Genomic DNA, 25,701 nt, shown 5'->3' with positions numbered 1-25,701 from the left:
GTTTTCTAGAGGGCAAGGGGAAAGGTTTAAGGGGAAAGGATAAGGGAAGAATCCTTGGAGGGGACCAGTAATAGGAGGACAAGGTAGAGGTTAGTACAGTAGATTAATAATTAGGAGGGATAGGAAATAAGAGACAGACACAAGCATCAAATAAAGATCAGGAGTAGAATTTATTATGTAAAAGCCAAACAAACTAGGGGTAATAATTATTTGATTAAAAGAGAAAAATGGAGGAAATTACATTATATGTCAGCCATATTAACCAATATTGTTTTAGACATTATGAGATTGGAATATTGTTATAGTGTAGGAAGTGATGAGTTGGAGAATTTAGGAAAATATAAAAAGAGACTTACATAGGGTGAAACAGAGATACAGAAAATAAACAAGCATGGTATGGTTTTACAGAAATGTATATAAACATGTATATGCATATATGCACACATATACATACACGTACGTGTATGTTTATATTGTACATGCATGTATGTATGCATATGTATATGTGTGTACATATGTGAATATAACTTGTCTCATTGTAGCCTTCTTGGGGGAGGGGAACAGGAAGGGGGAAAAAGAATAAAGTAAAAAGTACATAGACAACAAAAGAAAACTTTCAAGGAAGCAAAGTTGAACAGTTCTGAACACAATGTGTAATATTTATATACAGGTTTTCTTGAAATGGAAATTTACTGCCTTATATTGAATTCTCTCCCATTCTGCTGTGCATGTGACAATTTAAAAAAAAAACATAAAAAAACAAACATGAAAAAAGAAAGAGAAAGAACTTTTCAAATGAAGAAAGAATTAAAAGGGAAGTATTGTGGTGGAAGGAAGTAGTTTGCTTTGTATGGTGACACTGAGAAAACTATCTTGATTGGACCATTTTATTTATGCAAGAAAATAGTAATGTCAGTTGAGCAAGAGTGAGGCTAGATCATCAAAAGAGGTATTAATCAGACAATAGGTCAGATAATTTATGCTTGATGTAGTAGATAGTTGAGAACCTGAATAATTTTAAATAGAGGAGTTAAAGATATTAGTCTGGTGGTCAAATGTAGAATGGATCAAAACAATTCTTAATTTTTTGTTATCAGGGATCATTTTGATGATCTGAAGAAATGTTTGGATAGACTCCCTTCTCAGAATAATGCTTTAAAATCATCAAATAAAATGCTAAATTTCAGTTAGAAGTGAGTGAGTGTGTATGTGTGTGTGTGTGTGTGTGTGTGTGTGTGTGTGTGTGTGTATGTGTGTAGATGTAATTCCTCATCCCACATCCCAAATTTGGTAATCCTTTGATATCTAATCACACGACACTTAGAGTACATGCAAAAAAAAAAAAAAGTCAGAAGTCAGAAAGGAGGTTATTTAAGCAATCTAGGCATAAGATGTTGAGAGCTTGAATTAGAATGACAATGGAAATGACAGAAAAGACATTTTAAAAGGGAATTTACAGAACTCTGTGATGACTAAATAAAACAAGTTAGAAAAAATAAGTTAAATTGACACAAAGAGACTCCCTGAAAGAGAATAGGAAGGTATGTATGATACGAGAGACACTGTGAGCTTGCTCTTCATTTAAAATATGACATTGGCCTTAGAGTATTTGGTGAAGGACCATTGTTAGCATTTTTTGTGTTACCTGGAGTTTCTTAACTCGACCAAGTACTCCAACCATTTGCGGAATAACCTATTAGTAGAATACTTCTCAGAAATTATAATTTTCACCACAGAATTTAGAAATAAATATTTATTTCTTCTCCTCATGCCTGAAAGGTGCTCACAGGATCACAGTGGGGCAATTTGCTGCTCTGGGAGGGGGGCCTCATCAAGGTAGAGCTTTGTCGACATGCAAGAAGAACCTGCCACATCGGCCCCATTAACCAGATAATGATAGACGAAGGAGAAATCATCACAGCTGGAGATGACGGATGCATTAGGGTGAGTTTCTTTGTGGATTTGAACAGAATCCTATTTTTTAAAACTTGCAATCCATCTCTTTCTTAATGGTTAGAAATAAGCAAGTAAGGTTGAATTTTTCTCAAAGACTGTTCTATAAATGGGGTGAGTGACATTGTGCTATGCGATCAGACTCTCTTTAATTCTTATGTTCCTTGTCCAGACTTTTTTCAGTCATATCTGACTCTTCAGGACCCCATTTAGAGTTCTCTTGGCAGAGACACTCATTTTACAGATGAGGAAACTGAGGCAAGAAGAGTTAAATGAATTGCTCAGAATCACAGCTAGTGAATGTCCAGGGCTGGATTTGGTCTCAGGAAAACTCATCTTTCTTACTCCAGGTCTGACACTCTATCCCCCTTATAATAAGAAATTGCCAAAAGAAACTGATTATGCTATATCAAAGTCCTGAAAATTTCTCAGACAATTCCTGATGATTTTTATATATATATATTTTTTAATCAATAGCCTTGGTATATTACAGAATTCTATATACACACAGTAAACAAAAGCTTCATCAATAGAAGTAACAATATATTTTATATAACCCTTATAATTAGCATTTATATATGTGCTAGACACTAAGCACTTTACAAATACTATTTCCGTTGATCTTTACATCCACCTCGAGAGGTAGATGCTATTATTATCCCCATTTTACAGGTGAAGACATTGAGACACGAGCCAAATAATTTGGCCAGTCATGCAACTAATAAGTGCCTGAGATTGGATTTGTTCTCAAGGACTTCTTGATTCTCTGCCCAAGCATTCTGTGCATTGTGGCGCCACCCAGTGTCCTGGTCTGAGAAGTTCATTTTCTAGGAGCAAGGATATCGGAATTTTCACTTATAGATATGGGAAACTTCTTAAAATAGTTCACCACTTGTATTTGACATAGTACTAGAAATTTTAGCTATAGCACTAAGGTACAAAAAAGTAATTGAGGGAATAACATAGGTAAAAAAGAAACAAGATTATCATTTTTACAGATGATACAATGATACAGATGATAAAATTCAGATGATGATGATACAATGATAGTATACTCAAAGAACCCAGAAGAGTAATAGTAATTCAATTACAAATAATTAAAACAATGATTACAGGAAAATTCATCAGCATTTCTATATTGCATCAAGAAAAGCCAAAAGAGAGAAATAGCAAGAGAAATTCCAGCTAAAATATCTAAAGAATATGTAAAATACTTTGGAGTTTACTTACTAAAATATACACAGGAATTTTAGAAAGATAGCTATAAACCACTGTTTGTGGAAATACAGACCTAAATCATTGGAGCAATATTATTAGCACATGAATAGACCTGGTTAACATAATAGGAATGGAATGGCAATACTATTTATTTACTTAATTACTTGACAGAACTAGAAAATAATAATTTTATTAATAACAATCATAACATTAAATATTTAAATAAATATTATATTAATAAATTAATTAAAATAATTATTCATATTATATATAGAAAAGATTAAAATTCGCATAGAGACATAGAGGCACAAAAGGTAAAGAATCTCAAGGAAAAAAATGAAAAAAAAAGGAAGTGGGAATAAAAGGAGCCTGGATAGCAATACCAGATCTCGAATTATATTACAGAGCAATAAAACTCAAAATATTTCAGTATTGATTAAAAAATAGGGAGGTTGATAAGTGGAATAGATTAAGCACACAACATATAGAACAAAACGTATCTATTGCCTGGTATTTGGTAGACACAAAGAGCATTTAATGGGATAAAGACTCACAATTTGATTGAAATATGAGAAAACTATTCAGCAATATGGAAGAAATTAAGTTTAAGCCAGCACTTTACACATTATGCCAAGAGAAGCTTCATATGAATATGTGGCCAGATATAAAAGATCATATCATAAACAAGTAAAAAGTAAGCTATCTACTTATAGAAAAAAAAATCATGACCATTCAAGGGATAGAGAGGATCATAAAAATAAAATGTACAATTTTGTTTTGATTACATAAAATGAGAAAGATTTTTTTTAAAGCTGAGATTAGAAGAAAAACAATTAAATGGCAACAAATCTTTGCAGCAAGTTTCTATGATAAAGGTTTTATTTCTAAGATATAAAAGGAAAGGAGTCAAATTTATAAGAATATCGAGTTACTCCTCAATTAATAAATTGTTTAAGGATATGAATACATAGTTTTCAAGGGGGAAAAGACAACAACTCCAGGCTAGCTATAGCCATATGAAAAAAATGCTCCGAATCAATAATAATAGAGAAACGTGTATTAAAACTATTCTGAGGTTCTACTTCATATTCATCAAATTGACAAAGATAACAAGACATAAAAGGAAAAAGAGCAATGTTGGAGGAGCTGTGTGTGGGGGGGAACATGCCCTGTTATACTTTTTTGTGGAAGTGTGATTGGGTCTAAGCATTCTGAAAGGCAATTTGGAATTATACATAAATAGCACATGGTCTTTGACCCAGCTATACTAATGCTAGGAATCTATTACCTCAGAAATCAGAAAAGGAGGGAAAAGTCCTATTTGTTTAAAAATATGCATAGAAACTTTTTTGTGTATCTAATGGCAAAAAACTAGAGCCCAGAGGTTGCGATCTATCATATTACCTCTTTTGATTAGGCTATGGTTAAGGCAACCAGTTATCACAGTCTTAAGCTAGCTTCTGGGATCCATGATCATCATCTGGGGAATGGCTGAACAAATTGTAGTATATGAATACAATAGAATTGTCTTGTGCCACAAGCAATGAAGAAAAAGATGATTTTTCAAGAGACATGCAAAAATGTATGAACTGATGCAGACAGTAAAGGGAGCAGAACTAGAAGAACTATGAAATTAATATTATAATAATGAGCAATTATAAAGATTTGATTGAAATGAAGAAGAATGAAATGAGAATCAAAACAATTAATAGAATTTTTAGAGTAACCAACACCATAAAAATAAGCAAAAAGCCATAAAAATTCTGATCAACCTTAATGATCAAAATTTTTATGATTCCAGAGGATCATAACCTAGTTAATTCCTAATTTCAGAGACTGAGAATGAAGCATGCTATCCATCTTCTAGAAGAGAGTTGATGAATTTAGGGTGCAGAATGAGAGACATTTTTCTGAACATGGTCAAAGGAGGAAATTGTTTTGCTTGACAATGAATATTTGTTACAAAATTTTGTTTTGCTTCTTTTTCTTCCCAGTGGGGTGGAAGTAGAAAGGAAAGCAAATGGAATTCTGTTCAATTAAGAAAATAGAATTTTGTTGAAAAAGAAGTTAATCAGAGGTTGTAGATAAAAGGGAAAGGAAATTATTAAGACTTGAATTACAGGATATTAACAAGAAAACATATATTAGAGGCTTTCTTCCTGATATATTAGAGGCGGTTTTTCCTGACTTGGAAAACTAAAAGGACAGATAAAAGAAAAAGCTATAGAAAGAAATTTAGATCAATACTAGGCACAATATATTTTCAAAATTGTGAACTACAAAGATTCTCTTTCAAACTGAATTTGGAGTGGAGATTTATTGTGATAAAACAATTTTTAAAAGTTCAAGCAGTTTATTCCTATTTCTACTTTATATCTGACTTTTTAAAAGTTGGGATTATCTTTTTCTGACTATGTGAATGTATAGCAATTATTGAGAGACTGAAATGCCCCTTTTTCCTCTATTTTTTATTCTGCAAAGATATGGGACTTTGAGACAATAGATACTGCTGATGCTATTGATGAATCTGAAATGATAGAGATGGAACCTATTAATGAACTGCAAGTAGGCAAGAATGTCAAGATCTATTCGATGGTGAAAATATTGAAACCTGGGAATTCTATCTGGTATGCTCAGGTAAGAGCCATTCATCTACTTTTGCATGTATTAGGTAGATAAACTTGTTTGTGGTATTATTATTTGTCATATATCCCTTTGCTATGTTTGCTGCATTGAAATATTTCATTTATCCTAAGGAAGAAATCTCACTGGGCATTTTCCATCTTGATTGATGGGTGTCAGCACCAGGAATCCATTCAGCAGATGATTAAGCTCAAACTAATAATAATAACACTTATATAACACTTTAAAGCTTGCTAAATGTTTTCCAATAAATGCTAAATTCCAATTTCCAATGATGCTTTCCATCATTTGATCTTCTGAATGATTCTTTGAAGTAAGTGCTTATTATTCCTATTTTACAGATGAGGAAAATTGAGTCAGTCATAGACTCAATGATGTGTTCAGGATCACACATTCAGTAAATGTCTGAAATTGAATTTCAACTCAGGTCTTGCTGACTCCAGGTCTTGTGGTCTATCCACTGCACCATCTAGCTGTCTGTAATAAGAATTTTCTATAAGCATGGAATGAATTCTATCATATATTAGAGGAACAACACTTGCCAACCTGATCTTCAGGGAGACTATAAAAATTGAGTTGTCTTACAAAGTTCCCCAGCTATAGATTGACTGCTGGCCTGTAACTCATGTCTCAAGGAACAAGAAGACTTAGCATGGGTTGTCTGTGAAGGAATCTCAGTTGAGAACAGTTTATTGTGCAATTTAAATAGTCTTCAATTCTTATTTGCATTTGGAGAGTTAAATGTAAATTGCTTTGATCAAAGCTTCCAACAGATTGTGAACAGCTAACTGCTTATATAAGTATTCACTTATGGTGGAAATTCTTTTTACTTTAAAGCTCTTTATATTAGCTAAAGTCATTAAAATCTTCATTTAAGAAGTTTAATTAAAAAGTCAAATTGTTAGAAATATCTGAAAATATTTTGCTTTGTTTCTTTAGGATGCAAATGGTGCTATATGGAAATTGGATCTTAGTTTTTCAAACATAGTAAGTCTCCTTCCTTTGATTTTTTTTCCCTTTCTCATAATTAACTGCTAAGATTTGGATTTTTTTAAAAAGAAAAATTGTTGTTTGTTTTAGTGAGGTATTAGGTAGCACTTCTTTATGTATTGATAATAATATTCCCAGGACCTATCAGAAATTTCTTCATATAACAAAAAAATTTGTTGCAAAAGAGATTTTGTGAAGTCCCACCCAATTTAAACTTTAAAAACAACCTTTAATTTTACTTCATGATTTGTAGTGTTTACATATTTTATTTCTTCAGATAATATAGATATATTCTCATAGAGCATGCCATTTAAAGAAAAAATTTGATTTTTTTTAATCCTTAACTTTTTAAATTTTATGATTGTAGGGGAAAGTTACAATATTTTCATCAAAGGAAAATGTCTTACATTCTGGTATTTGTTTTATTTTTTTTTCTGTCAGTTTTTAGAAAAGTAATATCTAAATTCTTAAATATTGATTAAGAAGGAATTCCATGATCTTATTGAGTAGAATGCAATTTTAGCAGAAAGTGGGAAGGGGCTAATTATGTTACAAAATTAAGATTACAAATATTTCATAAAATCATCCATCTAAAACCTGAAGAAATCTCAGAGGACATCTAGCTCAACCTTCCCCTTCCCCCATTTTTATAGATGAGAAAATTTAGGCCAGCAGAAGTTAAATGGCTTATCTAAAAATCACACTAGTAAGAATTAGAGATCTCTATTCTTCTGATTCCAGAGCCAATACTAAACTAACTTATTTTTTTAATGCAATGGTACATCTAAGTTTTCAAACTGGTCTTCAATTCCTTATTAATCTAGCTTTCAGTTCTAGAAATGGTTATTTCTGTGTTTTTTTTAGACCCAAGATCCAAAACGCCTGCTTTCTTTTCACACTGGACCTATCGCCGCCATGGTTGTTTCTCCCTTCACTTATCTCATGGCCACTACATCCCAGGACTGTATGTATGACTATTCCTTCCCATCAAAGTTGTTAAAATTTTTTTTTGATGATTTTTTTCTGAAAAAAAAAAGCCACAGTTTTATGGTTAGTCAAAAAATGTTCATGAGGTAGTCACTGATTACATTGCCTTTATTGGAGGCAAAGAGAATTTCTGGGATTGCTTGCAATACATAATTCAACAGTTTTGGTTTTTAAAAGAAATTAAACTCAATCAACATACAGCCATTTGTTCCAGGCACTGTGACTGGTATTTAGGATGCTAAGACCAAAATAAAATGGCCCCTGTCCTCCTCTAAGAGTTATTACACAAGGGGAATTTGGTGTGTGTGTGTGTGTGTGTGTGTGTGTGTGTGTGTGTGTGTGTGTGTGTGTGTGTAAAACACCAAAATATATACAAGGGGATTTCAGGTTCAAGGTCCTAGAAGCTAAGGGATAAGGAAAGGCTTCATGGAAGAGATGGCTTTTAACCTGAACTTGGAAAGAAGGTAGAGATTCTATTAAAGATGAGGAAGGAGTGTCTTACAGAAATGGGACACAGCCTGGAAAAAGGCATAGAGACCAGAAGTGGAATGCCATGTATGAGCCTGGAAAGAAGGGCAATCTGGTTGGACCAAAGAGAGCATTAAAGTAGGGAGTGAAATGTAATAAATACAAGTTGCAAATGCAAATGGAAAGACAGGTTGAAGCCAAATTGTAAAAAACTTTGAATGTTACTGGAATATCTTGAATAAAACTTGGCCTAGTCACACTTATGATTTGGAAATACCTTTGAAAAACAAAGGATGGATTGGAAATAGAAGAATCTTGAGGCAGGATATGAATTAGGAGGTTCTTTTTCTTACTTTTAAAAACAATAGAGATTACATGACTTGCCCAGGGTCACAAAGCTAAGTCTGAGGCTAAATTTGAACTCAGGTTCTCCTGTCTTCAGGGCCAATATTCTATCTACAGGAAGCTCTTTCAAAACCTCAGGCAGCATAGAGACTTACATGAACTGATGCTGAGTGAAGTGAGCAGAACCAAGAGAACATTGTACATGGCAACAGCAAGATTATGTGATGATCAACTGTGATGGACTTGGCTCTTCTCAGCAATTTGGTGATTCAAGGAAATTCCAGTAGACTTGGAATGCAAAATGCCATCTGCATCTAGAGAGAGAATTATGGCAGGGGCAGCTTGGTGGTGCAGTGAATGGAGCACCAGCCCTGAAGTCAGGAGGACCTGAGTTCAAATTTGACCTCAGACACTTAACACTTCCTAGCTGTGTGACCCTGGGCAAGTCACTTAACCCCAATTGCCTTAGCAAAAAAAAAAAAAAAAGAAAAAAAAAAAGAAAAAAAAAAGAAAGAAAAAAGAGGGAGAGAGAATTATGGAGATTTGTAGAGGGCCAAATGTACTTGAAACAAGTAATCTTACAACAAGGTGTTAACTCAGTGGAATTGAGATAATGATTCTCTAATTTACATGTACTTAGTATCTCAGTATAATTAAAAGCAGTTTAATAAATACTAGGATAGATGAGGAAGGAAAGAGCATTAACTATCAGGTGTTTCAGAAAAGCCTTTTCATGGGAGGTAACATATATAACCCATGAGCATTGAAAGAAGCTAGGGTTCCTTAGCAGCAGAGATGAAGAGGGAAATATCTCTGCGAGTGGGGCCACCTTATGCAAAGAGTTAGAGGAATTGTCTGAAATAATGAGGAAGAAGTAGGCTGGAGCCAGACCTAGAAACCAATCCATCTGTTAACAAACATTTATAATGCCTGTACAACAGGGATGTTTTGGCTTTTTTTGTTTTTTAAAGAAGAAAGTATATTTAACACTTCACTCTATAGATAAGGAGACTGAGGCCTACTTCCCCAATCCCAAGTGCTCCCCACACAAATAACTACTCAGAATTTATTGCTCATTTAGAGTTTAGGCCTAATGAACTTGTCATATCTAATTCTTTGTGAGCCAATTTGGGCTTTTCATGGCACAGATACTGGAGTGGTTTCCATTTCCTTTTCCAGGTTATTTTAGAGATGAGGAAACTGAGGCAAATGATATTAAGGGATTTGCCCAGGATCACACAGCCAGTATCTGAGATAAAATTTGAACTCAGGATGAGTCTTCCTGGCACTAGGCCCCAAGTGCTACGATAATAGGCCCAGGAGTAGTACCCATGGTTCCTGGCTTGAACGGTTTCTGTGAAATGAGATCATATTTGTAAAGTGCTTAGCACAGTTCCTGGAACATAGTTGGCACTTAATCAATGCTTTCCCCTTACCTGCATAAGCAATGAACTGGGATCCTTCATTAGTCAGAACAAAGTATGCTGAGGGCAAAAATACAAGGTAAAAAAACAACAACAACAACAACAAAATAAAAAACTTTAAAAGGGCTATTTATTTTAAGTTGTTAGTTTTTTCATGAAATCTCTGTCACTTAGGTAAGAATTATCATTTTTTAAAAATTAGTATACATAAGCTAATTCTCTCTGTCTCTGTCTGTCTGTCTCTGTCTCTCTCTCTTTTCCTCCTCCCCAGGTACAATACGCATCTTTGACTTTGCTGCTAAACTTTATTTGACCCACATGGAATTCAAAGAAGGAGGAACAGCCCTCCTTTGGGCCCCCCGAGTGGTAAACTTTCTTGTTAAATGGACCCAAGCAGGATTGGTTGCCCTTACAAAATAACAAAACGTGTGGTAAAATAACTAGAGAACTGGTTTCAGAGTCAAGAAGCTCTAACTAAGTTCAATCTCTGACATGTTTGTGTTTAGGTATATGTATATGTATGTGTATAATGTAATATGTAAACTTATGCACATACATGTATGCCTAAGTATGTGTAAAAAAATAGGTCATATCTGTATACAGCTAAGTGCTATAGTGGATAGAATGGCAGGCTTGGAGTCAGGAAGTTTGTGAGTTCAAATCTAGTCTCTGTTATTTACTAGCTTTGTGACCCTGAGAAAGTCACTTACTCCTGTTTGCCTCAGTTTCTTATCTGTAAAATGAATTGGAGAAGGAAATGGCAAACCACTGTAGTATCTTTGCCAGGAAAGGCCCAAATGGAGTTACAAAGAGTCATATATGACTTAAAAATGACTGAACAACAATAATTATCACTTATATTTATAAGTGTATACATTTATTATATATATATATATATATATATATATATATATATATATATATATATATATATACTGTGTACACACATATATGTATACATAAACTATTATGGATATATGTATGTGTACATAAATACATGTGTATAGATAGATAGATAGATATATTATGGATGTATGAATGATGCATGTATATTTGTATGTATTTTGGGGCAAATCATTTGACCTCTCAGTGCCCTGGGCTAGTAGAATCAAATTCAAAATGTAGGCCACTAATCTATCAAACTGGCAGTAAGAACACCTCCTGAAGTACACAATTCCTTTTCTGAGGACTCCCATAGCTACCTAGACTAGGTACCTAGTCACATTATTTATTGTGCTTTACAAGATATTTTCCTCACAATAAGTCTATAAGATAGTTATTATGGACATTATCCCCATTTTACAGATGATGAAACTGACTTACAGAGGATGCCTAATGATCCCACAGGTGGTGGGGATTTCAGCCCAAGTCTATCTGATTCTGGGGCCAGATTCTATCTATTACACCATACTGACTCTATACTGCATTTTGGGGGGACCAATCCTACTCTTTGTCATACTTTATCTCTGACTCTGCTTCTGAAAACTTGGTCAAAAAGCAAAGATTCAGATGTTGTCATGGCTATCCAGCATCTAGTAAGGAGGTAGGATGTGGCCCGGGAGTAGGTGTGAGTTGCTAGGAGATGAAATAAAAGGCTCATATATCTTGACAAGAGACTCTCCAGTACAAAGTGAAAAATCACTGGACAGCATCTGGGGAAGGGTGGTGGAGGAGTCCCCCTTGTCGTGACTGCTGCGTTCTATTCATTTCTAAGGTGAACTACCAAGGAGGACTCATTATTGCAGGCTTTGAAGATGGGGTCATTCGCCTTCTTGAACTTTTTGATCCCAGTGAACCTATTATTTTTGCTGGGAGGAAACAGGTGAAGCGCGCCCAGCTGCGACTGAGGCAAGCTCTTAAGCCTCATACAGAAGCTGTTACTGCACTATCATATGAACAAAATGGAGAGGTCCTAGCCACAGGGGTAAGTAAGCAAAATGTTTTAAAATTTTATATTTCTAATGGGAAGGCTACAGCTAAGCTACTAGTATTCACTAATCTCATTATATAATCCTGTATAAAATAATAATAATAGTAATGATGATGATGATAATGATAGCTAGCATTTGTCTAATGCCTACTATGTGTCAGCCATTGTGCTAAATGTTTTTTCTAATATTATCTTATCTTATTCTAACAACAACCCTAGGAGGTAGATATTATTCAACCCATTTCATAGTTGAGGAAACTGAGGCAAGTAGAGGCTAAGTTATTTCCCCAACATTATGCATATGTTGACTCTTGTGATTCTCACAACAATCTGGGAGGTGGGATAGATATTATTATCAATAAAGAAGCACATTTTACAGATAAGGAAACTGAGGCAGTAAGCAGTTAAATAATAAAAGTAAGTTCTTGAGGATGTTTCAGGCAGATTTGGAACTCAGGCCTTTCTGAGTGTAAGCCACTAGTATATATATGTACAAATGTCCCATAGAGCTAGCTCACTGATGTCTTAGAGTGAATTGAAACTAATAGACTAAATCTTACTGGGTCTATACTTCCTTCAAATTTAGATTTCCCACTAAAGATTAAACTGGCTTTTGCTACTTGGATTATAATGTTACTTTTTATTTAGAATGAATAGATTTTTTTTTCAGCTGCTGTTGACACAATTAATATCCATGCTGAGAGAATAATTTATTTCTTAAAGATCTGCTGATATGTCAATTGCCTAATCTCTTTATGTAACAATAAAGAGAGCATGTTGTAGAATCTTAGGGTTGGAAGGGATCACCTTGCAGGTCCTCTAGTTGAGTCTTCCATAGAATGCAAGAATCTTCTGTTCCTCATCTCAGATTTCTTAGAAGATCTCTCAAATCTCTTAAAATTCTGGTCATGCAGGCTTTTCTTGAGAATTTTCAGTGATAGGAAATTCATTCTTACAGAAGCCAGCCTATTCTATTTTCAGGCAGCTGTAACTGTTAGGAAGCTTCTCTTGATTGCAAACCAAATCTATCTACTTTCCTATAATTCTCATTTGCTGGTCTTAGTTCTTCCCTCGATTTTTGTGAAACCAATTAAGCAATGAAAACATCATTCAAAAGTGGATAAATGTATCCTTGCAAAATTTCTTTATTCACTGCAAATATATATTTAAACTAACAACTGTATCTTTGCTGGTTTTCTTTTCACAGAGTAAAGATAAAACTGTTTTCTTCTTTGCTGTGGGCAGTGAGTATGAACCAATTGGTTATATTAATGTTCCTGGGCCTGTTACAAAGTTAACATGGACTCCAAAATCTCATGTAAGTTAATGAGTATATTTCTTTTTTGAAAAATCCCATTTGAATAGAGGAAAAGGGAGGTGGGCATTGAATCTAGAAGCAGTTATTCTACACTAGAGTGAAGAACATCTGGCCTATGGGCCATCTAAGACTTGAGAAATCATTTGGTCTGACCCTGCCAAGGCAACTGCAGGTGATGACGATGAGCTGAAAGTTAGCTCCAACAACCTCTGATTCTTGTTCTATAAGCTGATAATTTTGCATGGCCAGCTAATGATTTTATAAATCTCCAGATGGCCCTTGGCAGAAAAGAAAAAGGTTCCTCACCCCTGCTCTCCATTGACTTAATTGGGTTACTTAATTGAAAAGCAGAGGCAAAGATAATCACCAACATAAATAAATAATATTAGGGTTTTTGAGTTAGTATACAAACCTCTTTGAACACTTGAGGGAAATATTGTTTATCTCAGAGCCTTCTGTCATTCCTTTGCTAATTTTTTTTATTCATTACTAGGTGGATTTTGTAGAAATAACAAAATTGCCATAGGATTGGTTGTTCCTGACTGATAACTTATCAGTCACCTTGCAGAGGGGTGGTACCGATGAAAATGTTTTCTGTGTTCTTTTCTATTTTCATTAATTCTTCTACTCTTTGAGATATCTTGAAAGTAGATCCCTGAGCATCTTTAACGTTATATCATCTTCAAAATTTAATCCTTCTATATCTATTTGGTAGAATTAACATTCTTCCTAAATTCATTGATTTCTTAAATATCATTTCTACTTTCTCACGTAGTCCATCAAATACTGAGATGTTAGAATCCCATACTGGTAGTTCCATTGTCATCAATGAGAATAAATCATGACAGAAATGTGACCTGGCAGATCTGTTGCATTTCACTTTTATTTGTTAACAAAACAACTTTACATGTGAGATACCTATCATAGATGAAATATCTTCTAGCTTTTATATATAGCAATTTGTATATGTAAACAGCTTAACTTGAAATCACACCAAACTTGTTTTTTCAGCTTTGCAAAATAAAACTATTGATATTTTTCCATTATCTATTTTCATGATGTTTTGTAATTGAGGTTGTATTCTAAATTGGATCATAGGCCCATAGATCTAAAGTTAAAAAAGACCTCTAATGTCACTTAATACAACCCCCTAAATTTTTCAGATGAAAGAATTAAAATGCAGGAAAGGTAAGTGATAAAGTCAGATATATTAGTTTAACAATTAAATCTTTCTAATTGGTAGGAAGAGCAGGCATTTTTGACTGGCATTATTTGAGGCCTCTTTTGGCCTCCTCATTGCAACAGCTATTTTAGGATGATTAAACTTCTAAGAGAATTAGTGATAACTAGAAGCAGGGTCTTCACTTTTTAAAAAAAAATTTTCCATTTTTAAAAACTTTTCTTTCTGATTTAATATTGCGTTTGACTATTGCTCTAATCAATCAATAATCTAAAACTGCATTGACAAATGGTTCTGAAATGACTGAAATTAATAATCAGTTCTTTACTGTTTGTTAAAATAAATTTCTATTCCTCCTTTCCTTCCTTCCTTCCTTCCTCCCTCCCTCCCTTCCTCCCTTCCTCCCTCCCTTCCTCCCTTCCTCCCTTTCTCCCTTTCTCCCTCCCTCCTTCCTTCTCTTCCTCTTTGCCTCCCTCCCTTCCTTTCTTTTTCCCTTCCTTTCTCCTTTCCTCCCTCCCTTCATTTTCTCTTTCTCTCTATCTTTCCCTCCCTTTTCCCTCCCTCCCTCCCTCCCTTCCTTCCCTCCTCTTTCCTTCCTTCCTCCCTTCTTTCTTTCTTTTTTCTTCCTTCCCTCCTCCTTCCTTCCTTCTTTTTTCTTTCCTTCTTTCTTTTCTTCTTCCCTTCTCTTTCTTCCTTTCCTTCTTCCCTTCTTCCCTTATCTTCCTTTCTTTCCTTCTTCCCTCCTCTTCCTTCTTTTCCTTCTTCCCTTCACTTCCTTCCTTTCTTTCTTCCCTTCTTCTCTTCCCTCCCTCTCTCCCTCCTTCCCTCCCTTCCTTTCTTCTTCCCTTCCTCTCTCTCTCTTTCTCCCTCTCTTCCTTCTTCTCTTCCTCTATCTTTCCCTTCCTCCCTCCCTTCCTTTTCCCTTTCTCTCTCCCTCCTTTCCTTCCTTCCTTCCTTCTTTTTCTTTCACTAGATCTACCAAGTCTTAAATCAATACATATGAGTATAGGTACTCTGAGCAGTCTGTGGGCCTTTGGCCTCATTTATTTCTTGATCATGTCATATTATCTAAGAATTTTTTTTTGTTGTCCTTCTTGATGACCTTTCCATTGAAATTGTTGTGGGCCAAACTATGTTTTGATACAGTTTGAAGGGGCTGGTTAAGTTCTTCACAGAATTTCTCTACTTCTGTATCTTCATGATCTATTTATTTATGCTTATCATGATCACTAAAAAATCTTATGAACAAGTATCCCAGGAAATAGTATTTCTTGTTTCCTTTAGTTACATAATGAAACCAGCTCTGCTAACTTCCATTTGCCTATCTGAAAAGAATCTGTTGTTTATTTAGTAGCACCTTCCTTATGTTTTCTGGTTTCATCTAATCATAACTGTTGTTCAGTAATGATCTACTTTTTGTGATCCCATTTGGAGTTTTCTTAGCAGAGAAACTATAGTGATCTGCCATTTCCTTCTCGAGCTGATTTTACAGTTTAGGGAACTGAGACAAAGAGAGTTAAGTGACTTGCCCAGGGTAACATAGTAAGTATCTGAGATCAGATTTAAACTCAGGTTCTTCTGACGTCAGATCTAGCATTATTATTTAATATGCCAAATAATTGTTCTTACTTTAATAGAAATTATGTTGAAAAAATTTATGTAGAAATTTAATATAAATTTTTATATGAAAAATGTGAAGTTATGCTGAAGTGATCATATATCTTATTGTATTTTAAGGTGTGATGATACAAGTTAGCCAGAGCTAATATTTTTGTGAAAAGTTGCTATTAAAAAGTTTCTTTGTGTTTTTGCTTTTTTTCTCCCTTCTAGGATGAAAGTTTTCTCTTGATTTTGTGTGAAAATGGCTATGTCCTTGAAGTTCCTATTCCACCAATCAAGGATACAGACTCTTTACCAACATTTGAAATTAAAGACCTGCCTATGAAATGTTTTCATTTCCTGAGCATCAAATCAAGGATCCTGGTACAGAATGCCCTTTTGCAGCATAAGCTTGCTAGTTTTTCCCTTTTCTTTAAGGGACCAAATTTTGGTAAACTTGAATTGTTATCCTAATAGAAAGGATGGTAGCTGGCAGGATTTTCTGAAGATTCAGTGCCTTAGAATGATACTGCAAACTCTAGATGGTCCTTTGATCTTGTCCTCCTTCAAATGGGGCACCCTCCTCTATCTTTCATGGAGGAATTTTCAGACAGAGATTTCCAAGGGAGTTACCAAGGGATATCCAAGTTTTACGTGTCATCCCAAAATCTTTAACTCTGATTCAGAACACACATGGTCCTCCATTCAGTCAGTTAGCATTAAGTACCAAGCATTGTGTTAAAAAGATAACCCCTCAAGAATATGGAGGATAAAACAAGTAAAATATGAATAAGATAGATCCAGGACAATATATACAAATAAGATATATACAGAAGAAATAGGAAGTAATTAACAGAAGGAATGCACTAGAATTAGGAAGTGGCCCAATATTTATAGATCAGGGAGTTGTTCTTATTACTCATTTAGTGCAGGCTGGAAACCAGAGAGATATATATTAATTTTACAGATGAGAAAACTGAGGCAAACCTGATGAAGTGAATTACCTGGGATCACACATCTAGTAAGTATCTGAGGTCAGATTTTAACACAAGAAGATGAATCTTTCTGATTACCCAGCACCCTATCCACTGTGCCATCTACCTGAGGGTACTGGAACATAATTTTAGTAAAAGAAGTGTTTTTTTTTTTTTTTTTAATTCTCTGGCTCTGAGTGATCTGTTGTACCTGATTCATGCTACCACTTCCATATCCTTATTGCTTTTGAGGCTGTATTTAAGTCATTAAAAAACTAAGGAGGATCCCCATCATGATTTCCCTTTATTATTTTTGAAATATGAATTATGAATAATTAAAAAAGATGCTTCACATTAAAGACTATTGTAATAGCTTATAGGAGGCTTTTCTCATAATTTAAAGAGTTAATATTAGTTATCTTCCATTTTTATTTGTATGCCTCTAAAAGGGAGAATATTTAAGGTCCCTTGAGAATATTCCCTATGAATATAGTGTGATATAGTATAAGTTATTATAGTATATATGATATGTGCAATATCATATAACTTATATAATTTTTTGCTTTTTTATTAAAGCTTTTAAATTACAAAACATATGTATGTATGGGTAATTTTTCCAACATTGACCCTTGCATAACTTTTTGTTGCAAATTTTTCCCTCCTTCTCTCCATCCCCTCCCCTAGATGACAGGTAGTCCAAAACAAATATGTTGAAATACATGTTAGACCATACACACACACACACATACACACACACACACACACACACACACACACACACACACACACACATATATATATATATATATATATATATATATATATATACAGTTATCTTATTGCACAAGAAAAATCAGATCAAGAAAGGAAGAAAAAGAAAAACTGAGAAAGAAAACAAAATGCAAGCAAATAACAACAGAGAGAGTGAGAATACTATTTTGTGTTCCAATCTCTCTTCCCATGGTTCTCTCTCTGGGTGTAGATGGCTCTCTTCATCACTGCACAAGTGGAACTAGTTTGAATCATCTCAATGTTGAAGAGAGCCACATCTATCAAAATTGATCATCATATAGTCTTGTTGCCATGTATAATGATCTCCCAGTTCTGCTCATTTCACTTAGCATTAGTTCATGTAAATCTCTCCAAGCCTCTCTGTATTCATCCTGCTGGTCATTTCTTACAGAACAATAACATTCCATAACATTCATATACCACAATTTATTCAGCCATTCTCCAATTGATGGGCATCCACTCAGTTTCCAGTTTCTAGCCACTAAAAAGAGGGCTGCCATAAACATTTTTGCACATACAGGTCCCTTTTCCTTCTTTAAGATCTCTTTGGGATATAAGCCCAGTAGTAATGCTGCTGGATCATAGTTTGATAACTTTATGAGCATAGTTCCAAACTGCTCTCCAGATGGTTGGATCTGTTCACAGTTCCACCAACAATGTATCAGTGTCCCAGTTTTCCCACATCCCCTCCAACATTCATCATTATCTTCTCCTGTCATCTTAGCCAACCTGAGAGGTGTGGAGTGGTATATCAGAGTTGTCTTAATTTGCATTTCTCTGATTAAAGTGTTTTGGAGCACTTTTTCATGTGGCTACAAATAGTTTCAATTTCTTCACCTGAAAATTATCTGTTCATATCCTTTAACCATTTATCAATTGGAGAATGACTTGAACTGTTATAAATTTGAGTCAATTCTCTTTATATTTTAGAAATGAGGCCTTTATCAGATCTTTTGGATGTAAAAATGTCTTCCCAGTTTATTGTTTCCTTTCTAATCTTGTCTGCATTAGTTTTGTTTGTATAAAATCTTTTTAACTTAATATAACCAAAATTCCCTATTTTTATGATTAATAGTGATCTCTGGTTCTTCTTTGGTCACAAATTCCTTCCTCCTTCATAGGTCTAAGAGGTAAACTAGCTTATGTTCTTCTAATTTGTTTGTAGTATAATTCTTTATGTCTAGATCATGAACCTATTTTGACCTTCTCTTGGTATATAGTTAGGTGTGGGTCTATACCTACTTTCTGCCACACTAGTGTCTAATGTTCCAGCAGTTTTTGTCAAATAGTGAATTCTTATCCCAAAAGGTGAGGCCTTTGGGTTTGTCACATACTAGATTGTTATAGTCATTGGCTATTTTGTTCTGCGATCCTGACCTATTCCACTGATCAACTTCTCTATTTCTTAGCTAGTACAAAATGGTTTTGATGACCCTGCTTTATAATATAGTTTTAGATCTGATACTGCTAGGCCACCTTCATTTGATTTTCTCTTCATTAGTTCCTTTGAAATTCTTGATCTTTTGTTCTTCTAGATGAATTTTGTTGTCTTTTTTCTAGTTCAGTAAAATAGTTTCTTGGGAGTTTGATTGGTATAGCACTAAATAAATAGATTAGGGAATATTGTCATCTTATCATATTTGCTTGACCTATCCACGAGCACTTGTTATTTTTCCAATTGCTTAGATCTTATTTTATTTGTGTGGAAAGCATTTTGTAGTTTTGCTTATATAGTTCCTAACTTTCCCTTGGTAGATAAATTCCCAAATATTTATATTATCAACAGTTATTTTAAATGGAATTTCTCTTTGTATCTCTTGCTGTTGGATTTTGTTAGTGATGTACAAGAATGCTGATGAATTATGTGGATTTATTTTATATCCTGCAACTTTGCAAAAGTTGTGGGTTATTTCTAATAGTTTTTAGTAGAATTTCTGGGATTCTCTAAATATACCATCTTATTAGAGTGATAATTTGGTTTCCTCATTACCTACTCTAATTCCTTTAATTTCTTTTTATTCTCTTATTGCTAAAGCTAGCATTTCTAATACAATATTGAATAGCAATGGTGATAGTGGGCAACCTTGTTTTACCCCTATTCTATTGAGAATGGTTCTTGTTTACCCCATTACATATGATTATAGCTTATATTTTAATAAATAGTGTCAGACCTCTAATAGTCAGTCAGAATTGACTAGTTGATTGTACCATCAGGGATAATTAATTAGTGGACCACAGCCTCTGGTCATTTCCCTACTGCCTGTGGTCCACAGACACTTAAAATGTTAGCAAAGTGGGGCAGCTAGATGGCACAGTGGATTGAGCATTGGCCTTGGAGTCAAGAGAACCTGAATTCAAACAGGCCTCAGATACTTAATACTTACCAGCTGTGTGGCCTGGACAAGCACTTAACTTCAATTGTTTCACCAAAAAAAAAAAAAAAAAAAAAAGAAAAAGAAAGAAAGAAAGAAAAAAAAAGACTTCTGAAAAAAAGTTAGCAAATAGAAACTTGGGTAATAGGAGAAACTTCCTGCAAACCTTTATTTACTGAAGCCAGGAGTATTCCACATGCTAACCTCTAAAATGCTTAAAAAAAAAAAAAAAAAAAAAAAGGCCTACTCTAGGTAGGCATTGCAAAGGTTCACAGATTAGAGAGCATAACCCTCTCTTCTTGCCATAGACATTTTTCGTGAGGGGAATGATATGGCCAGGAACAATCAAACTTCAAATGCTATTCACCAACATTATCCCAATCTTCCACAAGTATTTCCAAGCAGAAAGTGGGCATACTTAGAAATTGCAACTTTGATCATTGAATATAAATACTTGTGTTCATGTTTGTATGCTATTTAAGTTTAATTCTTAAAAAGATACTTTATGTATGCAAGACTATGACAAAACTAAATAAAGCTTCCAATCCCAAACATGCACTCCATACCACCTACCCAAGTTATAACCTTTCTTCTAATCTGCACTGCCCTATCTCAGCATTCACTGAAAAAGCCTGAAAGGGAAAGGAACAAAGTAAAAATATTTATTCCTCCAGACCATTCTATGGTTCATAAATAGTTTGAACATTTTGTCTAGAACCAGACCATCCTTGCTGTAGAAATAACATTTAAATATAGTTTGAAAACATAAATTTGAAAACTCAAAGCCCACAAAAAAGTGGGGGAGCCTTGGTACAGTGAATATTTTCAAATGTACCCACAAATTATAGAAAAATATCTTGTTTGCAGGCTGATATTTGAAATATTCCAATTGGAAACATAGGTTCTGGAGACATGCTGTGGGTTATTATTGTCTCATTACAATTATGATGGGGGTTTTTAATTTTTAATTTTTTGTGATGAGTCTTAAAGTATATGTAGTGATTAGCTTCTGATTAAAAACTATATCCAGCCTTCCCCATATTTGACATAGAACCCTTGAAGATTTCTCTACAGCATCAGGATCTGGGAGATAAAATAGAAATGGTTTGTTGGGGCTCCTTGTCACTTCTAATGATAAAATGAGCTAGATGGTGACAACTCCATTATCTTGCAATTGCCATGCACAGTAGTAATGATAAAAAAAAATAAAAAAGTAAAAACCATGTGATCAGTGAGATTTCACTGGACTTGGAATTTTTTCTTCACTTAATAAAATGCACAGTTTGTGCTTAGTAAACTCAGATTTAAAGGATGTAAACTTTTGTTCTCTTTCATTTTAGAGGGACATAGAAATTGAACGCAGAAGAAAAAAGAAGGAAGAGAAGGAGAAGGAGAAGGAAGAAAAGAGAAAGCTACTGCTTCAAATGAAGAAACAAATGGAAGAATCAGAAGGCGAAGAGGAAGGAGAAGAGGAAAACGTAGAAGAGGAAGAAGAAGAAGAGGAGGAGGAAGAGCCTCTGCCTAGAATTTTTATTCCAGAGAAACCTTGTCCTATCCTCTGTGGATTTTATTCTGTACGAAAAAATTTCTGGATTTCTCTGGTAAGTTGTAAGGTTTTGTATTTTTTTTGGTTCAGTCCTAACATATTTTACAGCTACTGTGTTCCAATACATTTTTAGTTTATTATTTATGATTCTAACATATGAATATATGTTAACCACCAAGAAAGCTAATTTATAATGTTACAGAATTTATTGTTATATTTATTATAAAGATTGGATAGCTAAGTGGTGCAGTGAATTGGATTAGGAGTGAGGAAAACTTGAATTCAAATCCAGTCTAGACACTTGTTAGCTGTGTGACCCTAAGTAAGTCCTTTAACCCTGTTTGCCTCAGTTTCCTTATCTGTAAAATGAGTTGGAGAAGGAAATGCCAAAGTAGAATCTTTGCCAAGAAAATCCGTAATGAAGTCACAAAAAGTCAAACATGACTGAAACCACTCAGCAACTACAAAACTATAACTCAAAGTAATTTTGTGTTATGGCCTCCAAAGATATATTCCTTAATCTTGCTAGTCAAAAAATATTATCTTCATCTGCCTTCAAGCAAATTTTTATTGTGATAATTATGATTGCTAGTCAATAATAATTAAAATAATGATATAAGATGATATTATGAACCACATTGTGTATTGCAAGAGTTTAACAATAATCCTTAATTGGATGCTTCAGAATTATTGTTTAGTTGTTTTTTAGTCATGTCCAAATCTTCATGATGCCATTTGGATTTTCTTGGCAAAGACACTGAGATGGTTTGCCATTTCCTTCTCCAGCTCATTTTTCAAATGAGGAAACTGAGGCAAACAGGGTTAAGCCACTAACCCAGGATCACAAACTACTAAATTTGAGGTTAAATTTGAACTCAGGAAAATGATTTGATCTAAATACAACGTCAGTACCTATACCACCTAGTCGCCCTCTTCTTCAAGGTATAAATCTAATCAATTATCATATGATAACACATAACAAACACTTCCCATACTACATAAAACTGAATTTTTAAAAAAGGAAGTCATTAGTTTATTATCCACTCTGTTCAATAAAGCAAACATTTTCCTAATTCTCAAGTCAATTAGGGGTAAGGATGAAAAAGAGCACTGTAGACAAATGTTAAACCAATAATTGACAAATAATATAAGCAAGATTGACCATGATAAAGTTAAAACCAGTAATGCAAGCATGTTTCAGTATTAGGAAAACAGGAAACATAATAAATTATGGGGATTTCTTGTAGATAGGGAAGGCCTTAGAACATTTAATACTGGAGGGATCTCAGAGATTTTCTAGTCTAAGCACCTTATTTTTCAGACAAGGAATCTAAGACTCAGAGAGGTAACAGTCTTGCTTAGAGCTAGGATTTAGATCTGGGTTATCTCACTCATATCTAATGCTTTCTTCTTTCTGATTGCCGATGACATTGTACTGATCTCATTAAATCAAATCTATGATGTGCCTGGCACTGTTGTTAAGATAAAAAAATTAAAAAAAAATTAAAGTCTCTGCTCTCAAGATGCTCACAGTTTGAAGCTAAAAAATTTGTTTTAATAAGTAACAGAGAAGCAGAAGCTTTTTTTCACTATGTGTAGTATAAAGCAAGGGTGCCCATTCGCGCTTTGATTACGTCTCTAAGTAGTCTTGAGTTACCAACTATAGCAATAAGCAAAACAAAAAACTGAAGGAAAGGCTTCAATAAAGAGAATTACTATAGACCAAGGACATAAAGTAGTTTATATTTAAGTGACATTCTCTATCCTTAACTCATTCACACACACATAACACAGACACACAGACACACACACACACGAGCATCTCCAAGTTGCCAATAATTACTCATGTCCATTCTCTGGATCCAATGACTTCTCCAGGGTCTCTTTTGTCCTAAGGATACTTTTGGGTCTCAGAACTAGGCCATTCATTTATCTTTTTCTCCCAGAGCTTCACTATCACAGTCCTCAAAATTCTGATATTGTTCTTTAGGATCTGATTCAGAACCTAGGGCCTTCAATTTCTCCAATTTCTTTATAGGCAGAAGTCTTTATGTATCCCAGATCAAGTTAATCCTGAAGGCAATGGATTGACTGTCCTCCCTTATGTGACAAAAATAACCATAACCATAGTGGTATAAGGTACTTCTTCCTTGTTGTGTCCTGCTTTCTAGAACTCCCATGCTGGGGTGGTTAAAATATACCGTCTTAGTGGAGGAGTGATGAGGCAGGACTCCCAAGGATGGTGGGAAAATGGAGTCCATTTATTCCAAGTTCTTTCACCCTTATATACCCTAATATCCTTATATAACCAAAACAACACTGGGCACCACCCAGTATATACTGCGCATGAGGGACCACATAAACAATTTGCTATTATATGTAGTTTGCCACCTGGTATCACTCTGCTTCAATCACAACACAGGTTGTCACCACCCCCTGACTTCTCAGGAAGGCTGAGAGCCCTTAGGGGAGATGGGGAGCCTAACTAGACATTGTCAGCAGGTTCCCTCTGGGCTGAAGGGTCTTATACCTTACCCAGATTTTCCCCACTATCTGTGGCCCTCTACACCTCCTAGTCTCCTTTATTTTCATGATGTTGTTATACTTTCATGTTTAATCTATATCCATTTGCAATTTACTATAGCAAATGGTATGAGATGCTGATGTAAACCTTAGTTCTTTCAAATTATTTTTTAGTTTTTCCAATTTTTGTCATCTTGTGCTAACTGAACAGTAGGAAATTATTGTGCAGTTGCTTTGGGGTCTTGTTTACCTACTAGTTCTTCTGATTATTTCTTCCTCCCTACCTCCCTCCCTTCCTTCCTTCTTTCTTTTTTCCCTCCCTTTCTTTCCTCCTTCCTTCCCTTCTTTTTCTTTCCTTTCCTTCCTTCCTGTGGTGTAGTTTGATATCTGGTATTGTTAGGCCTTTTCATCTCTATTTTTTCATCATTTTACTTTAAATTTAGCATCTTTTATTTGACCAATTTTGTTATTATGTTCTTTTGTTCTATAGAGTAATGTCTTTATAGTTTGATTGGCATGCTACTAAATTAGTAGTATCCTCATTTTTTATTATATTGGAATAGCACAATCATAAATGATTGTTTTCTTAATAAGTATTTGTCTTCCTTTATTTCAGCAGTGTTTTATATTTTAGTCATATAAACCCTGAATATGTATTAATAGACTCCTAGTTATTTTAATTTGTTATTTTATGAATTTTCTTTTTTTTTTTTTCTCTTCTTGCTAGGTTTTTGTTAGTAATATACAAAAAAAGGCCAAGGATGTTTCATGACAAATTTTGCATCCTTATTCAATTATTTCAATTAATTTTTTGTTTCATCTCCAAGATTCTTTAAGTAAACAATCAGAAATAATTTTGCTTCCCCTTTGTCAGTGCTTTTTCTCTCAATTTCTTTTTTTTGGGGGGGCTTATTTCTATAGTTAGCATTTCTATAATTATGTTAAATAATAGCAAAGAAAATGGGAATCCTTATTAACCTTGATCTTTTACTGGAAAATATTTCTCTATTACAAATAAAACCAGGTTCTGGTTTTAAACAGATATGGGGCAGTTAGATGGTACATTGATTGGATAGAATATTGCCCCTGAGTTCAAATTTGGCCTCAGACACTGAGTGTTTAACTGTGGATTAGACACTTAACCTGTTTGCCTTAGTTTTCTAATTTGTAAAATGGGAATATGAATGGCAGTTACTCCCTAGGGTTGTTATGAGGATCAAATGATATAATAATTATAAAGCACTTAGCACAGTGCCTAGCTTGTAGTAAGTTCTATTTAAATGGTAGCTATTATTATTACTTATCATATCAAGGAAAACATCTGTTAATTCTTATGTTTTTGTTCCTTCCCAGAAATAAATGTTATACTTTGTCAAAGGTCTTTTCTATTTCTTTTGATGTAATCATGTGATTTTTGTCTTTGTCATTAATATGACCCT

At 34.3% G+C, this 25,701-nt stretch overlaps 1 protein-coding gene across 1 annotated transcript in view; it reads left to right on the top strand.

Moving 5' to 3' along the window:
- The window catches only part of CFAP44 (cilia and flagella associated protein 44), a 136,356-nt gene that overhangs the window by 52,616 nt on the left and 58,039 nt on the right, over window positions 1-25,701 (top strand). Inside the window, 9 exon segments of the mRNA XM_074301195.1 lie at window positions 1,780-1,944; window positions 5,653-5,808; window positions 6,754-6,801; window positions 7,669-7,768; window positions 10,300-10,394; window positions 11,743-11,952; window positions 13,166-13,276; window positions 16,287-16,439; window positions 21,534-21,794. Of these exon segments, the coding sequence (XP_074157296.1) occupies window positions 1,780-1,944; window positions 5,653-5,808; window positions 6,754-6,801; window positions 7,669-7,768; window positions 10,300-10,394; window positions 11,743-11,952; window positions 13,166-13,276; window positions 16,287-16,439; window positions 21,534-21,794 (1,299 nt within the window).

The sequence above is a fragment of the Sminthopsis crassicaudata genome, chromosome 3 (assembly GCF_048593235.1).
Source record: "Sminthopsis crassicaudata isolate SCR6 chromosome 3, ASM4859323v1, whole genome shotgun sequence".
NCBI lineage: Eukaryota > Metazoa > Chordata > Mammalia > Dasyuromorphia > Dasyuridae > Sminthopsis > Sminthopsis crassicaudata.
The sequence above is the reverse complement of the archived record's forward strand: the minus strand, read 5'-3'. Positions and strand labels throughout refer to the sequence as shown.